The following is an 18,925-nucleotide window of genomic DNA, read 5'->3' as shown; positions in this document are numbered from 1 at the left end:
AGATAGATGACATATGTTCTTCATTTTCCGATTTACCGACTAGCATCAACTGTTCACTCCCATATCACTTCCCCCCACTCTTACATCTTTCTCCGCCCTCTCACCAGATGAAGGTCTAACCCTCGTTACCTCTGCCCCCTCCCCCTTGCCCTCTGGACCCTGTCCCCTCTCACCTTCTCCAGTCTATTGCTCCTGACCTCCTTCCTTTTCTCACCCATCTCGTTCAACACTTATAAATTCTAGTGATTTCCTAACAATTTAGGAGGCAAGAGTGAATCCTCCCTTAAAGAAAACCCTCACTCAATCCTTCTGAAGTCAACAAAACAGACCTGTTTCTTCTTTCTTTTTCTTTCCAAACACTGGAGCATGTAGTGCTTTAATCAACTATCGTTTACATCACCAGAACAACCTTTTCGATCCGGCACCAATTCTGGTTTCAAAGACAAGCACTTCAAATGAGACTTCCTCCTCGATGTACTGAGGGAACTCCCGCTGTAGAGCAGCCTCCCTCTCCTCTGTTGTCATTCTTCTGGCCTTTCTGCTGCGTGTGGAACAGGGAACACAAGAATCATCCTATTCACCTCCCAAGGGGAAAGAGAGAGAGAGAAAAAGAGATAGAGAGGAGAGAGAGAGAGAGAGAGAGAGAGAGAGAGAAAGAGAGAAGGAGAGAGAGAAGAAAGAGAGAGAAGAGAGAGAGAAAGAGAAAGAGGAGAGAGAGAGAGGAGGAGATAAAGAGAGAGAGAGAGAGAGAGAGAGGGAGAGAGAGAGAAGAAGAGAGAGCCAGAGACAGGAGACAAGAGAGGAGAGGACAGAGAGAGTTTTTTTTTTTTTGTTCGAGACAGAGGAGAGACCAAAGACAGAGAGAGAGACAGAGAGAGACACGACAGGAGGATAGAGAAAGGAGAGAGAAAAAGACTAAGAGATAGAGAAAGAGCCGACAGAGACGATAGACAGGGAGAGAGAGATAAGAAATAGAGACAGAGAGAGGGATGGAGAGATATAGAGAGAGATAGAGGGAGAGAGAAGAGGGAGAGAGAGAGAGGTATATGTAGAGGATAGAGGTAGAGAGATAGAGAGATGTCGAGAGAGAGAGAGAGAAGACAGAGATAGAGAAAGAGAAGGATATCTTTTTACAAAGTGGGATGTAGGAGGGAAGAAGGAGGTCTAGGACTGGGGGATGGAGGAGGGTGGAGAAAGGTTTTTGGGGGTTGGAGAAAGAAAGTTCTTTGTGCTTCAGAAATAGAGGAAGAGAAATAGGAGAGAAGAGTTTGAAAGGCAAGGAGGTCGTCAGGGTGTTTTGAGTTAAGTTGAGTTACATTTTCTTTTAGCTCACTGTAGGATGGTTCTGTTAGCATGCACAGTCATCCAACCAGGGAGCTGGAGGGGACTGGTGAACCTGCTGCAAGGTGAGAGGACGAAGAGAGTCCAGAGAGGAGGACAGACAGGAGGACAGAGTAGAGAGGAGAGTGTCTGTGGCAGAGTTGGCAAAGATGAGTGAGAAGGAAGGGCCACTCTGACTAGCGCTGTGCTGCTAAAGTCTGTAGCTGCAGCTAGCATGCTAAGCTAACTTCACGAGCTGTGTAGGAGAGGAGTCTGAGGTAAAACCTTCAGGGAGAAGCTGAAGAGCACAAAGTCCATTAAGACACTTTATCAGACACACAGAGGCTCTGCTGGAGCAGGACTGCTGCAGCTCGGAGATGAGCTAAACAAGCTAAATACCATCTTGCTAAAAAAAATAAATATATTTGTTATTATTAATATTATTACTATAAATTATTGATATACTTTCTAATATTTGTTATATATTATACTATACTATATGTTTATTAATATTATTAGTAGTATACATATTATTATTGTGTATCATATTGCTTCTGTTTATCAATGTACATCAATATGCAATATCAATATTTCTGTCATTCTATAATTGTTTCTTGAAAATCTTTTTATAGAATATTTTGTCATATTTGTATCGTCGTTCTTTTCTATTCTATATATCTTTCCTGTATATATTATTATAGTATTTATTTATATTTATATTTTATATATATTATATTTATATTTTTGTAATTTTATTTTATATTTATGTTTCTTGTACATATTTTATAGTATGCTTTCATATTCTTATTGTATTCCTTTTCTTTATCTACATTTAAAAGTAGTTTTTCATATTTGATTCATGTTTTCTTTCTTTTCTTTTTAAAACATATTTCTTTAGTACTTTTTCATGTCATTTTATTCTATTCTATATTTATGTTTATTGTATATATTTTCATAGTTTGTCTGTGTGCAGCGCTTACATTTGTTTGGCTTTGTTGTTTGTTTCTAGTGGTAGGTTGTGAGTTCAATACCAGGCCTGCCACCACTGAGCCCCTGAGCAATTTAACCCTGAGTTGCTCCAGAGCAGGGGTCACCAACCTTTGTGATACTGAGCTACTTCAAGGCACTGAATAACACGAAGGGCTACTTGTTTGATACAAACTTCCTGAATAACACAGTTGCACGGTTCACATTTAAAGATAATATTATCATTAATAATAATAATCATAATAAATATTCATATATGTGGAGACTGTCTGATCACATGTTGATGTTAATTATTAACAATGATTTACCATGGTAGGAAACACAGATATATTTAAACAACGTGAATATATCTTTATAGTGTTTTTTCTTCTTTTCTGTATTTGCGTGTGTTAGGGTTATATTATTATATATTAGTAGAATATTAATTATTATAGAATAGATTAATGTTCATATCATATCATCTTATTGTAATCATCTTCTATTATATATTTATCTTTTTTGTTCATATTCTTATAGTATTTTTTCACATTGTATTGCATTTTTATTCTATTTTATACTTATTGTTCATATCTTCAAAGGAAGTTTTATTCATATTTTATTGTATTTGTCTACTTTTTCATATTTAACTGTCATTTTATTCTATTCTATATTTATGTTTATTGTATATATTTTCATAGTTTGTCTGTGTGCAGCACTTACATTTGTTTGGCTTATTTGGGGTGGTGTTAGTTTTAAGTTTTATTTTGAAATCTGTCCCCGGAAGTGATGGTTGATATTTCAGCCGGTGTGATCGTCAGCTCAGATGACGTTAGCTGCTCGGTTAGCTGCTCGGTTAGTGAACCGTTATCTGAATGTAAATAACGGCAGAAAAACAAACCGTTGCAGTTCAGTTTAGTAAACAAACACCGGAAGCTGCTGCTGCCTGCTGGAAATGAAGCCGAGAAGAAGAACAGGTTTGTTTTGTTTACTCTCTGCTAATGTTGCTAAGCTAACGTTAGCTGGTCTTCAGTTTGTCGCCTGAACTTTGAACTTATAGCTTTTTATTTTATTCTGAAGATTGTCTCCTGAACTTTAAACTTCACTTTATTTATTCTGAAGGTTCTCAACTGCAGCAGCCCGGAGCACGAACGTTAGCTTAGCACGTTAGCAGCTATCGTAGAGCTACTCTCCTTTAACCAGATCACCATGGATACCTAAACAACAAACAAACAATACAAATCTGATTATTGATTATTAATTATTGATGGATGCTCACCTCTTCAGTACTATTTTATATATATTTTCATTGATTTATACATTTATTCATATGATAGTTAATATATAAACAAAAGAAACAGTTTCAGATGTGAGATAAATAAAATAAATATTACCAATAATACATTGGTTGCTTTGAAGTGCTTAACTTTTTAATACATATATTTTTTTGTTTTGTTGTTTTGTTTATATATTTTTTGTATTACTCACTGTTAAACGTCTTTGAGTTATCAGAAAAGCACAATTCAAGTATAATGTATTATTGTTATATTGTTTTATATAATATGTATATATGTTATACAGTATATACAATACTGTATATATACTGTATATTTATATATTACAGTATAAAACCTCCATAACACTAAATTAAAGTAAATATACATTTACAGGACTGTCTCAGAAAATTAGAATATTGTGATAAAGTTCTTTATTTTCTGTAATGCAATTAAAAAAACAAAAATGTCATGCATTCTGGATTCATTACAAATCAACTGAAATATTGCAAGCCTTTTATTGTTTTAATATTGCTGATTATGGCTTACAGCTTAAGAAAACTCAAAAATCCTATCTCAAAAAATTAGAATAGTTCCTCAGACCAAGTAAAAAAAAAAGATTTATAACAGCAAAACAAAATCAAACATTTGAAAATGTCCATTAATGCACTCAGTACTTGGTTGGGAATCCTTTTGCACGGATTACTGCATCAATGCGGCGTGGCATGGAGGCAATCAGCCTGTGGCATTGCTGAGGTGTTATGGATGCCCAGGATGCTTCAATAGCGGCCTTTAGCTCATTAGCATTGTTGGGTCTGGTGTCTTTCAGCTTCTTCTTCACAATACCCCACATATTCTCTATGGGGTTCAGGTCAGGGGAATTGGCAGGCCAATCGAGGACAGTAATGCCATGGTCAGTACACCAGTTACTGGTGGTTTTGGCACTGTGGGCAGGTGCCAGATCATGCTGGAAAATGAATTCCTCATCTCCATAGAGCTTTTCAGCAGACGGAAGCATGTAGTGCTCTAAAATCTCTTGGTACACAGCTGCATTTACTCTGGGCTTGATGAAACACAGTGGACCAACACCAGCAGCTGACATGGCTCCCCAAACCATCGCTGACTGTGGGAACTTCACACTGGATTTCAAGCAACTTGGATTTTGCTCCTCTCCAGCCTTTCTCCAGACTCTGGCGCCTTGACTTCCAAATGAAATACAAAACTTGCTTTCGTCTGAAAAGAGGACTTTGGACCACTCTGCAACTGTCCAGTGCTTCTTTTCCATAGCCCAAGTCAGACGCTTCTTCCGTTGTCTTGAGTTCAGAAGTGGCTTGACCATGGGAATACGGCTATTGTAGCCCATTTCCCGGACACGTCTGTGAACAGTGGCTTTTGATACCTGGACTCCAGCTTCAGTCCACTGTCTTTGAAGCTCCCCCAAATTCTGGAAGCGACTCTTCTGCACTCTGTGAACAGCTTGCTCTTTGAGACAATTCTTTTTGTGTCTTACCCTCCAGATGGAGGGTGTCAATGATGGTCCTCTGGACAGCAGTCAGATCAGCAGTCTTCCCCATACTTGTGATTTAGTTTACTGAACCAAGCTGAGTGTTTTTCAAGGCTCAGGAAACCCTTGCAGGTGTTTCGAGTTAATTAGACGATTCAAGTGATTCGTTGAACACCCTACTAGTATACTTTTTCATGATATTCTAATATTTAGAGATAGGATATTTGAGTTTTCTTAAGCTGTATGCCATAATCAGCAATATTAAAATAATAAAAGGCTTGCAATATTTCAGTTGATTTGTAATGAATCCAGAATGTATGACATTTTTGTTTTTTTAATTGCATTACAGAAAATAAAGAACTTTATCACAATATTCTAATTTTCTGAGACAGTCCTGTAAAATATATATTAACAGATAAATCAATGTGTGAATAAATGAATTTATATAAAATGAATGAATATATATAAGTTTTACATTTATATATGTAATGTCTCATTTAATTTGTGATTTATTTATTAATGCTGACAATTAAGAGTTACATGACATAATTATTCATTTATTCTAACAATTATATGATAGCGTTCCTATATATATGTGTGTGTGTGTGTGTGTGTGTGGGTTTTCCCTGCAGACGTGCAGCAGCAGGAGGACCCCCCCCACACACACATTAAAGAGGAGCAGCGGGGGAGCAGTGAAGAGTACGAGCAGCTTCCTGTCACAGAATTCACCTTCAAGACTGAAGAAGAAGAAGGTAGGAGCCACGTGGGCGACTTCAGTTAACCAGTTTTCAGGGAAAAGAGAAAACCTGAGAATAAAAAAGGCCAATCTCTCGCTCCATCGTCCCCTCACTCGCGAACAAGACCCCAAGGTACTTGAACTCCTTCATTTGGGGTAAAGGCTCATCCCCTACCCGGAGTAGGCAATCCACCAGTTTCCTGCTGAGAGCCATGACCTCAGATTTGGAGGTGCTGATCCTCATCCCAACCGCTTCACACTCGGCTGCGAACCGATCCAGTGACTGTTGAAGGTCACAGACCGATGATGCCATAAGAACCACATCATCTGCAAAGAGCAGCGATGAGATCCTCAGGTCACCGAACTGCAACCCCTCTCCTCCACGACTACGCCTCAATATCCTGTCCGTGAAAATCACAAACAGGATTGGTGATAAAGCGCAGCCCTGATATTATTATCATATATATATATATTATTTTAATCATATATTATTTCAACCATATATATATATATATATATATATATATATATATATATATATATTTTTATTTTTTTTTTTATTTTTTTTTATTATATATATATTGATTATTTTAATCATATATGATTACAATCATATTTTTTTTTGTATTCATTTATATTATCCATCCATCCATCCATCGTCTACCGCTTATCCGGGATCGGGTCGCGGGGGCAGCAGCTCCAGTAAGGAACCCCAATTTTCCTTCTCCGGGCCACATCCTCCAGCTCCGACTGGGGGATCCCGAGGCGTTCCCAGTGAGGAGATATAATCTCTCCACCGAGTCCTGGGTCTTCCCCGGGGTCTCCTCCCAGCTGGACGTGCCTGGAACACCTCCCTAGGGAGGCGCCCAGGTGGCACCCTTACTAGATGAACCACCTCAACTGGCTCCTTTCAACGCAAAGGAGCCAATATATATTATTGTAATCATACATATAACTATCATATATATATTATTTTAATCATATATATTTATATATCCATACATATATATGTATTATTTTGTTATTATTTATAAGACATTAGGCATTGCTTTCCTTTACACAAAAAATTCCTCAGAATACAGAAATAAAGTTTAAAGCGGTTCACTTTCGTTAACATCGAGAGATCATTTGATCTGAAACAATGAGTTTCCCTCATCAGCTGTGAAACATCAACGTGTTGGTGAAACACTTCTTCTCTGTGGCGGCCATGTTGCGTCCACATGTTGCGTCCACATCACGACTTAAAGCTCACGAACACACAAGGAAGAACAACATCAGAGGAACACCTGAACGCACCGTCTGCGTGAAGTCATCGAGGAGGTTCTTTACAAAGAAATCTCTATAATCAGACTCAGCGCCTCACCGCCCCCCCACCTCAACTCCCCCCCCCCCCCCCCCTAGCAGCTTCTCCGTGACACTCGGCTCAGCGCTGCAACACGTGTCCTTCTGTTTAATTAAAGGGGTTAATGTTTCTATTATTCTGCAATACTGTTGTTTTTATTATGATTTATTATTTCATATAAATAGTTTTCCAAATGGTTCGGCATGTTTTATGTTTTTAATCCTGAGGGAAAGAAAAATAACAGAATTTTCAAATCCCAAAATTTAAAATATAATTAAAATTTAAAATACAGACCCAAAGAGCGAATAATCAAACGTGTGTCCAGGCCCAGTTGCATGCTGGGTAAACAATTGACTGACTTCTCCCTCTTCTGTGTTTTCCGCGGCTCCTCCACCATCGTCTGCTCTGAAGGCTGATGAAGAAGGTTGTTGAAGTTCTGCTGCTCCTTGAGCTTCTCTGGAAAAATTTGGGCAGAAACGTTTCAGCACGACGTGTTTAAAGATATTTGTCTTACTTGCATCACATGTCTGCGATGTCACTGTTACACATGTGCAATAAACTAAAACGTCTGTTTCCTATTCCCTGCAGACGTCCAGCAGCAGGAGCCGGAGCCCCTCCCACACATTAAAGAGGAGCAGCTGAAGAGCGGTCGGTCAGAAACAGAATTTCATTTACCTGAAACTGAGAAGTCTGAAGACTCTCCAGAGTTTAAGACTGAAGCCAGCGATGAGAGCAGAGAACTGTCCGTCTTGAACTCCCTCAAGATTATACAAGTCCCCGTCACCAAAGCTGGCAAGAAAACATTCAGCTGCTCTGAGTGCTGCAAAGTATTTGGTCGCAGCCCGCACCTAAAGATACACATGAGAACCCACACAGGAGAGAAACCCTTCAGCTGCCCCTTCTGTGGGAAAAGCTTCACACAGAAAGTCAATCTGACGTATCACTTGTCCGTGCACACAGGAGAGAAACGCTTCAGCTGTCGCTCCTGTGACCAGAGGTTCACCTGGTACACGCAGCTCAAGAGCCACCAGTGTGTCTGCGAGGCCACGCAGCTCCACCACAGCCTCACCGAGGAGAGCCAGGTCGCAGAGAAACCACTCAGCTGTTCCGAGTGTGGGAAAATATTTAGCCGCAAGGACAATCTGAACATACACATGAGGATTCACACCGGAGAGAGACCGTTCAGTTGCTCCGTGTGCGGGAAAAGTTTCAAGCATGGCGGACATCTGACACAACACATATCCGTGCACACCAAGGAGAACCGCTTCAGCTGCAGAGTCTGTGACAGAAGATTCACGTGGCTTTATCAGCTCAAGAGACACACGTGTGGTGGGGAATCGTCCAAACGTCACAGAGTCCGGAGCAAGTTCCCATCAACTGTCCCTGTGAAGACTAAAGAGGAAGAGGAACCTCAGTCCTCACAGCTGGAAACAGAAGCTGATGGAGAGGACTGTGGAGGACCAGAACCAGCCAGGAACTCAGAACCAGAGAGACATTTAGAGGCTGAGGCTGGAGACTCTCCTGAACATAATGTTGACGATGATTGGACGGAGCCTCCGTCAGGGTTAAATGCTGATGCAGGATGTAAGAAAACCTTCAGCTGCTCCGACTGTGGGAAAATATTTGGCCGAAAGGAACATCTGCAGACTCACGTGAGAATCCACACTGGAGAGAGACCATTCAGCTGCTCCGATTGTGGGAAAACATTTGGCTGTAAGAGGTCACTGCTTGGCCACATGACAAGCCACACGGGAGAGAAACCCTTCAGCTGCTCTCAGTGTGGGAAAAGATTTGGCCGGATGGTAAATCTGAAGACTCATGAGAGGCTTCACACGGGAGAGAGACCGTTCAGCTGCCCCTTCTGTGGGAAAGGTTTCACACAGAAGGTTCACATGACCCAACACATGGCCGTGCACACGGGGGAGAAACAGTTCAGCTGTAGTATTTGTGATAAAACGTTTACGTGGCTGTCGGGGTTTAGACGACACAAGTGTGGCAACGAGCAGTCGGAGCTGGACGAGAGCCAAGCAGAGGAGAATTTGGAGGTAGAACCGGGAGAGAAACCATTTTGCTGCCGTCAGTGTGGGAACAGATTCAATCACAAGCACAACCTGAAGGCTCACATGAGAATTCACAGCAGGAGAGAAACCCTTCAGCTGCTCCGTCTGCACTAAAGGTTTCACTGCGAGTGGCGCTCTGAAGAAACACCTGAGAACTCATTCAGGAGAGAAACCGTTCAGCTGCTCCGTCTGCGGCGTGAGATTCACACAAGGAGGGAATCTGAAGCGGCACATGGCGCAGCACACGGGAAAAACACGAGAGAAACCGTTCAGCTGCTCCGTCTGTGGGAAAAACTTCACACAAGTGTCAAACATGAAGCGACACATGGCGCAACACGCCACGACTGAAACAGGAAGTGAAGTGGTGGGCTGTTCAGATCTGACAAAGGATCTGCAAATTATCACTGACTGTAAAGCTTCTGACAACTGACAGGAGATAAATATATTTAACGTGTTATTATCGTTTATTGTACATTTGTATTTGTGTAAATAATAACAGGTTACATGAATTTATTAATTGTTTGGTCTGTAAAATGTCAGAAAATATTGAATTCTAAGGTAACGTCTTCAATAAAGAGATTCAGTTTATTATCAAAAATGATAATTATAGTCTTTAAACATTCTTTTTCGAATTCTGTCAATCGATGAATCGTTGCAGCTTTGAAGACTTTCATCAGTCCGACCTCAGATCAGCTGTCAGTCAGCTAATAACTTACAAACTGTTTTCTACATAAAGAACAAGACGGCAAAGATATCCTTATTCAGAATATCGTGTATTGTTAATTATTAGAGTTCATATTACACATCAGTGCCCTGATGGCTCAGGTTGGCCTTACATTTAAAAAGATGTGTAGCACTCTCTGTCTACAGCCAGGTGAACTAAGAGAGGAGAAGAGACAAGTAGCAGGCTCACAGCTGTGTATTGCTACAACCAAAATAAATGTCTGCCTTTTCAGGCGCTTTCAAATAACGCTGGCTTGCTTCCGTGGCTCTCTCAGGCTCCGCGTACTCCGTGAGGGTCTGGTGGCTCCACGGACATCCAGGACCCAGCCGATTGCAAAAGATCCAGAACCAGGCCATGTGGTTACCCGGCCTGTGGATCACCTTGAAGTTGAACAGCTGAAGGCCAGATACCAACGGGTGATCCGGGCATTGGCATCCTTCATGCAGTGGAGCCCAACTCGGGAGATAACATGCAACAGTGCCTGCCCCATACTCTTTGCAGAGATGTTACGCAGCTGCACTGCCTTGTATAATCCACGAGAACCAACACAAAGCGATAGCCCCGTGCACTCCGGTCTAATGGCCTGATGAGGTCAATGCCAATTCTTTCGAACGGAACCTCCATTAACGGTGCTTTTGGGGTTACCCGCGGGTTAACCAGCTGACATTCGCAGCAGAACGCACACCAGCACCTCGCATCCACGCGAATGCCCGGCCAATAAAATCGGGCCATGATCCGGTTGAGTGACTTGTCGTACCCTAGATGACAAGAAATGGGGTTATGATGAGCAGCCTGGAAAACTGTTTCCTGGCGGCTCTTCGGAACCAACAACTGTGTATTTACCTCCTCTGTTTCTGTCTCACGGCTCACACGGTACAGCCTGTCCCTAATCACCGAAAAGTGGGGGTGTGTCAGTGCGGCATTCGGGTGTAGTGGGGAGCCATTCACATTCACTACTTGCTCGAAAGTGTGACGGAGGGTCTCATCTCGAGACTGCTCGAGGGGAAAGTCCTCCACCGGACGTAACGGCGGAGACAGGGGAAGCTCATCACATGCCTCCTCCGGCCCCACACTCCCCTTGCTGGTGTTCGCCGCCTCCGTCTCCCCATTGAACACCGCACACAACTTACATTTCCCTATCGCACGTGAATGCACCCCCCAGTCTTCCCCGCTAGCCTATCAAACCCCGGCCAATTGGTTCCCAGGATCAGGGGGGGCATGAGGCGAGTACTATCTCCAGCCTTAACTTTATGCTTTTTCCCCTTAAATTAAATTATAAGGGTCATCACCGGGTACTCATGAATATTCGCATGCACACACCTCACCTTCACCCACGACGCCTCCAGCAACGCCCCAGGCCGAACCAAGCGCTGGTTGATCATGGTCTGCGTCTAGTGGCGCCACGATCCAAACCAACTGCCCCACCTCCATGACCGGACAGTCCCGCCGGGTTTGGGTGGGCTTGCCGCACTGCCAGCACCCCTGCCCTGGCATTTGAGGAGCCCTCAAAGGTCCTGGGGGGAAGAAAACAAAGAAAACTGGGGATGACGTGCCCAACGACGTCCTCTGCGGAGCTGGTTCCCGGCTGGAGCCAGCGCCTGCGTCAAGCTGCTGAGCGAAGGCGAACGGATGGCCCGCGTCCTTGAAGGGTGTGCTCCGGAGCCGGCGGCAGTGTCCCCCCGGTGTGCTGCTCAGTCGATCCAGAACCGTCCTCCGGAGCTGGTCGTAGCAGTGCCTGAAGGACGCTGGTAAGCTGTGTGCCGCTTGTTGGGCTTCCCCGGACAGCAGGGGAAGCAGCCGCACTGTCCACTCCTCCTTCGGCCAGCCACACGCCGCTGCCGTACCCTCGAAGAGGTCAAGGAAGGCCTCTGGGTTGTCTTCCCCCTTCATCTTCTGTCGTCCGATCGACAGCGGCCGGGCCGGTGCTTCTCCTGAAGCACCTGCCCCAGCGGACTTTTCTCCTCCTCTGACATGTCCCACTTCAGGCGCCAGTTGTAGCACTCCCTGTCTACAGCCAGATGAACTTAGAGAGGACAGGAGACAAGTGGCAGGCTCACAGCTGCCTTAGAAAGATGATATGAGAATATGAGTTTCATAAAATCACCAGAAGGATTTCCTTCCGATGTTTTAAGGGACAACCTTTATAAGTCGCTCACACCTGCGGAACATGCCTGCTCGGCTCCGGTGTCAATGTGAGGCATTTTGTTGTTGCAGTAATCTTCCAGGTGACGTAATGATGCTGGATGTATTTCCTGTAGCTGTGACTCCATTTTGTGACCTTTAGTTCAAGGTTCCTGTGTGCCAGTTCTCACACATTATGTTTGAATAACAATAATCATGGCCATTAAATCTGACGCAGTATTAATAATAATAATTTGTATTTGTATAGCACCTTTCATACAAGCATTGCAGCCCAAAGTGCTTCACAGCAAAAACATAACAATTAGTACAAGATTAGACAGAATAAGAGCATTTACAGAACAATAATCACAGTGATGATGTAAATGAGTCTGAAGTACCATTATAAAAATGAAATAGCCAGAATTAAAATAGCAGATAAAATCACATTCATTACACCATTCTTGTAAATGTTTTAAACTATCAGGGCCATATTTTGAAAGTATGAGATCAACAATGGGCCCCTGTGGCCCTTCAATAGGAAGGCGACATGCTTATAATCAGGTGCGTTCAGAAAACTTTGATGCTATCAGTTGTTTCCTCTTGTGCATGAAAGCCTGACTGATGAAAGTGTTTGTAAAGACTTTTCTTTGTTTAATATTTAATATATTGTTTTATATAAAAAAATAAGAATCATGTTATAAGTTGTGAATGGTCTTTTTATTGTGGGTCCTTGAAAAGTCAAACTCTTACTAATATTTCAGGAACATGACAACATCTGTCTGAGGATGAAGAACCAATCACAAGACTTGGATTTCTCTTTCTCTTCCTTCTTCTCCTTCTTCTCTTCCTTACATTGAACTAAGTACAGGGACAGTCTCCCTGGAGCAACTCAGGGTTAAGTACCTTGCTCAGGGGTACACTGGTGGCAGTCTGGTATTGACCTTCTACTGTTTTGTTTCGAAGGTGTACCACTAGACCACTAGGCCATCACCACCTTCTCCTTCTTCTTCTCTCTTCTTCTTCTTCTTCTTCTTCTTCTCCTTCTTCTTTTCCTTCTGCTTCTCCTTCTCCTCCTTCTCCTTCTCTTCCTTCTTCTCCTTCTCTTCCTTCTTCTCCTTCTTCTTCTCCTCCTCCTTCTTCTCCTTCTCTCCCTTCTTCTCCTTCTTCTCCTCTTCCTTCTCCTCCTTCTCCTTACATTTCTTCATTTACAAATATATGCAAAACCTTTCTGCACACAAAAGGCTTATTTCTAAAGTTAAAATATGTCAGTGAGTTTCAGAAAAAATATAATATAACAAAATATAGTAAATTATAATATATTATAGTATAATATAACAAAATATAATATAATATAAATAAAAAAATATAGATCCATACCTGTCAACCCTCCTGTTTTTCCCGGGATTATCCCGTATTTTCCATTCTATCCCGTTTTCCTCCCGTTAAAATATTTTCCGTAATTATCCCGTATTTTTAACCTTTCAATTTGCCTAATTTAAAAAAGTGTACAGTGGTAAAGTGTCCTCCGATAGAGCAGGTGGCAGTATTATGTTTAACATGAGCTAAAAAAACGTTATCTGCCAGTAAACACACAGAAGAAGAAAACAGGAACAATAACACAGAAGAAGAGAACATATGGATGAGAGTCACAGTGAACGGGAGATAGATGGAGACGCAGTTGTACCTGCCAAAAAAGTTAAAATTTTATGTAAGTAACAAATAGAGGAGACCTTCACTTATTTATTAAAAGCAGAGTCAGGCAAACTTGTGCTTTTTGTAAAGTGTGCCGTTCATATTTTAGCTTTACACACGGCGGAACAAACGATGTTCGCCAGCATGAAAAAGCGTCCAAGCACAAACACGAGGCACAAACACACACTGTCAATGACTTCATGTGTGACAAGAACTGTATCGGAGGCAAACCAAGAGACCAAAGCTGAGCAACCTATGAGCTCATTGTTACCCCCCCACGTAACCAGCTGTTGTGCGTAACGCCGTCACGCCGTATCCCCCGTAATTATTATTACATTAGTTTTATTATTATTATTATTAATGTTATTTTTATTTATACGATTATCATTATGATATTAATCATAATTATACTTCAGTTACTGTTAATATTATTATTATTAATGTTATTACTGTTATTATTATTATTACATAATTAGCGGTATTAGTGTTATTATTATGATATTAATAATGTATAACCATACTTCAGTCTCACAGTGTTGACTTCCTCTCTCCGGGCTCACAGGCAGGATGTCTGGGACTGACTCGGGCCGGAGCTGCCGGACCTGAGCCACCTGATGGAGGAGGAGCGCAGCATCATCCTGTTGGTGATGGAGAGGCAGCGGAGGGAGGAGGAGAAGGAGCAGAGCATACTCAGGTAAGGGGGGGGTAACCAGTGGGGGTTTGATCACTGATGAGCAGCTGCTGGACATACAGGAAGCAGGTCACACAAAATAAAATCACAGCGCCTCCGCTACATATATATTTATAATATTATATATAATATTCCATCCATCCATCGTCTACCGCTTATCCGGGATCGGGTCGCGGGGGCAGCAGCTCCAGTAAGGAACCCCAATCTTCCCTTCTCCGGGCCACATTCTCCAGCTCCGACTGGGGGATCCTGAGGCGTTCCCAGGCCAGTGAGGAGATATAATCTCTCCACCGAGTCCTGGGTCTTCCCCGGGGTCTCCTCCCAGCTGGACGTGCCTGGAACATCTCCCTAGGGAGGCGCCCAGGTGGCATCCTTACTAGATGCCCGAACCACCTCAACTGGCTCTTTTCAACGTAAAGGAGCAGCGGCTCTACTCCGAGTCTCTCACGGATGGCTGAGCTTCTCACCCTATCTCTAAGGGAGACGCCAGCCACCCGTCTGAGAAAACCCATTTCGGCCGCTTGTACCCGTGATCTCGTTCTTTCGGTCATGACCCAGCCTTTATGACCATAGGTGAGGGTAGGAACGAAGATCGAAGATATTGAGAGCTTTGCCTTCTGGCTCAGCTCTCTTTTCTTTACGGTGCGGTAAAGTGACTGTAATACCGCCCCCGCTGCTCCGATTCTCCGGCCAATCTCTCGCTCCATTGTCCCCTCACTCGCGAACAAGACCCCGAGGTACTTGAACTCCTTCACTTGGGGTAATGGCTCATTCCCTTCCCTAGATTTGGAGGTGCTGATCCTCATCCCAACCGCTGCACACTCGGCTGCGAACCGATCCAGTGGCTGTTGAAGGTCACAGACCGATGATGCCATAAGGACCACATCATCTGCAAAGAGCAGCGATGAGATCCTCAGGTCACCGAACTGCAACCCCTCTCCTCCACGACTACGCCTCGATATCCTATCCATGAAAATCACGAACAGGATTAGTGATAAAGCGCAGCCCTGGCGGAGGCCAACATTCACGGGAAACGAGTCCGACTTACTGCCGAGTATCCGGACACAACTCTCGCTTTGGGCGTACAGGGATTGGATGGCCCTCAAAAGTGACCCCATACTCCCGCAGCACCTCCCACAGTATCACCCGGGGGACCCGGTCATACGCCTTCTCCAGATCCACAAAACACATGTAGACCGGATGGGCGTACTCCCAGGCCCCCTCCAGGATCCTTGCAAGAGTAAAGAGTTGGTCTGTTGTTCCACGACCAGGACGGAATCCGCATTGTTCCTCTTCAATCAGAGGTTCGACTACCGGCCGAACCCTCCTTTCCAGTACCTTGGAGTAGACTTTACCAGGGAGGCTGAGAAGTGTGATACCCCTGTAGTTGGCACACACTCTCTGGTCCCCCTTTTTAAATAGGGGAACCACCACCCCGGTCTGCCAACCCCTAGGCACTGTCCCAGACTTCCACGCAATGTTGACGAGGCGTGTCAACCAAGACAGCCCCTCAACACCCAAAGCCTTCAGCATTTCTGGACGGATCTCATCAACCCGTGCGGCTTTGCCACTGTGGAGTTGTTTGACTACCTCAGTGACTTCCATCAGGGAAATTGACGATGATCCCCCATCAGCTTCCAGCTCTGCCTCAACCATAGAGGGCGTGTTAGTCGGATTCAGGAGTTCCTCAAAGCGCTCCTTCCACCGGCCGATGACCTTCTCAGTTGAAGTCAGCAGGGTCCCACCCTTGCTGTACACAGCTTGGATGGTTCCTCGCTTCCCCCTCCTGAGGTGCCGGATGGTTTTCCAGAAGCACCTTGGTGCCGACCGAAAGTCCTTCTCCATAGCTTCTCCGAACTTCTCCCACACCCGCTGCTTTGCCTCTGACACGGCAGAAGCTGCCGCCCTTCTAGTCCTTCGATACCCTGCAACTGTTTCCGGAGTCCTCCCGGATAACATAACCTGGAAGGACTCCTTCTTCAGTCGGACGGCTTCCCTGACCACCGGGGTCCACCACGGTGTTTGAGGGTTACCGCCCCTTGAGGCACCTAAGACCTTCAGACCACAGCTCATCACCGCAGCTTCAGCAATAGAGGTTTTGAACATCGCCCACTCAGGTTCAATGCCCCCAACCTCCACAGAGATGGCTGAAAAGCTCCGCCGGAGGTGTGAGTTAAAGACCCCCAGGACAGGGGCTTCCTCCAGACGTTCCCAGTTCACCCGCACTACCCGTTTGGGTTTACCAGGTCTGTCCAGAGTCTTCCCCCACCCCTTGATCCAACTCACCACCAGATGGTGATCAGTCGACAGCTCCGCCCCTCTCTTCACCCGAGTGTCCAAAACATGCGGCCTCAGATCAGATGATACGATTACGAAATCAATCATTGACCTTATATATAATATTAAATATATATAATATTATATATATTATATATTTATAAAACGGACCTCTCTGGGAACCATCACCTTATCGTGGTGGAGAGGTTTGTGTGTCCCTATGAACCTGAGAGCTGTGTTGTCTGGAGCCTAGGGCTCCTGGTAGGGTCTCCCAAGGCAAATTGGTCTCAGGTGAGGGGCCAGACTAAGAATGGTTCAAAAACGACTTCATGAAAGAAAGGGAAAGGAAAGGAGAGACCCTGCCCGGAGGAAGCCCGGGGCCCCCGTCTGGAGCCAGGCCCAGAGGGAGGGCCCGACAGCGAGCGCCTGGTGGCCGGGTTTGCCACGGAGCCCGGTCGGGCACAGCCCAAAGAAGCTACGTGGTGCCTCCCATCCATCCATCCTGTGGGCCCACCACTCATGGGAAAAACCGCTGGGGTCGGGTGCGCTGTCACACGGGTGGCAGTGATGGTCAGGGACCTCGATGGACCAGACCCGGGCAGCAGAGGCTGGCTCTGGGGACGTGGAACGTCACCTCTCTGTGGGGGACGGAGCCGGAACTAGTGCGGGAGGTGGATCGCTACCAGTTGGATCTGGTGGGGCTTACCTCCACGCACAGTCTTGGCTCTGGAACCGTACTCCTGGATAGGAGTTGGACTCTATTCTTCTCCGGAGTTGCCCAAGGTGTGAGGCGTCGGGCCGGGGTGGGGATACTCACTAGCCCCCGGCTGAGCGCCGCTACGTTGGAGTTTATCCCGGTGGACGAGAGGGTCGCCTCCCTACGCCTTCGGGTTATGGGGGGGAAAACTCTGACTGTTGTTTGTGCCTATGCTCCAAACCGCAGTTCTGAGTATTCGGCCTTCTTGGAGACCCTGAATGGAGCCCTGCAGGGGGCTCCAGTAGGGGACTCCGTAGTCTTGCTGGGAGACTTCAACGCACACGTGGGAAACGATGGAGACACCTGGAGAGGCGTGATTGGGAGGAAGGGCTTCCCTGATCTAAACCCGAACGGTCGTTTGTTGTTGGACTTCTGTGCTAGTCATGGAATGGCCATAACAAACACCATGTTCGAACATAAGGATGCTCATAAGTGCACGTGGTACCAGAGCACCCGAGGCCAAAGGTCATAAAACGGACATGTCAAATCAAGCAATCTGATTGGTTCTTAGTCGTGGTATAATGAGCGTATATCACAGGTAGAATTGTCGTCACTTTTCACAACAAGTCAGTATCCCTCCGCGTCTGAGAGAAAGCTACAACCATTACAGCTGTTAAATTACGTCCGTTAAGAAACAAAGTTCCAAAGCTTTGCTCTGGAGGAGTGGATCGATCAGTGCCTATCTCCAGAGAAGAAAGCCCTAAAAGACCATATATTATATTTCTATATTATATCTATATATATATATTATAACATTTTCAAATATGTTCAAGAAACATTACTTTTGAATTAAATTAAATTACAATATAAGTATGAAAAAATACAATCAAATATCAAAATAATACTTACAAGAAACAAATAAAGAGATATGTAGAACAAATTAGAAAAAATACGAAAAATTAAAACAAATATAGAATAAAAGAAAATACTATAAAATATGAAAAGTCCTATTAAATTATTTATAAGAAACACACATAGAATTGCATAACATGTACTGTATATGATAATATCCTGTAAATAATTCCACCACCTTTTAAATTATTTGTCTCTCCCTCCCCCAATGCCATTGTTTAAAGATGAATTTCACTGATGGCATTATTAATACTTTCTCATTTTCTTTAGATATCGTATTATTATCATTATAGATAGTGTGCAAACACGTGACAAAACTGTGTGTATGCGTGCGACACCATGTTGGTTGGAAAACAAATTAACAATGGTGTCTAAAGCGAACAACAACAACTCCGACCTTTTCAAAGTATTGTGACTCTCTGGAGTCCTCTGCAAAGGGAAGATTCAGAGAAAAAGTCAAAATTTGCGGCCTTGACCCGTACACGCTAAAGCCGTCGGATTATATTGAGGATTTAGATTCATTACCACCGATTGAATATCCGGATATTGTGAACTACCTTGTGCTACAAACGTCGTGGGCAACCAACGCACAAATGAAGGCATACAAGAGCT

General features: G+C 44.1%; 2 protein-coding genes across 2 annotated transcripts in view; both read left to right on the top strand.

The window, feature by feature from the left end:
* The first annotated feature begins 3,068 nt into the window (after nt 1-3,068).
* On the top strand, nt 3,069-12,396 carry LOC115004663 (zinc finger protein 3 homolog). The gene is given in 4 exon segments (XM_029426359.1): nt 3,069-3,260; nt 5,694-5,813; nt 7,728-9,277; nt 9,279-12,396. Coding segments are annotated over 4 exon segments (2,043 nt in total). The 5' UTR covers nt 3,069-3,238; the 3' UTR covers nt 9,630-12,396.
* A 161-nt stretch (nt 12,397-12,557) lies between these two features.
* Nucleotides 12,558-18,925, top strand: part of LOC115004648 (regulating synaptic membrane exocytosis protein 2-like) — a 52,022-nt gene continuing 45,654 nt past the window's right edge. The window contains 2 exon segments of the mRNA XM_029426345.1: nt 12,558-12,605; nt 14,330-14,430. Of these exon segments, the coding sequence (XP_029282205.1) occupies nt 12,558-12,605; nt 14,330-14,430 (149 nt within the window).

The sequence above is a fragment of the Cottoperca gobio genome, unplaced genomic scaffold (genome assembly GCF_900634415.1).
Source record: "Cottoperca gobio unplaced genomic scaffold, fCotGob3.1 fCotGob3_158arrow_ctg1, whole genome shotgun sequence".
Taxonomy (NCBI): Eukaryota; Metazoa; Chordata; class Actinopteri; order Perciformes; family Bovichtidae; genus Cottoperca; species Cottoperca gobio.
The sequence above is the reverse complement of the archived record's forward strand: the minus strand, read 5'-3'. Positions and strand labels throughout refer to the sequence as shown.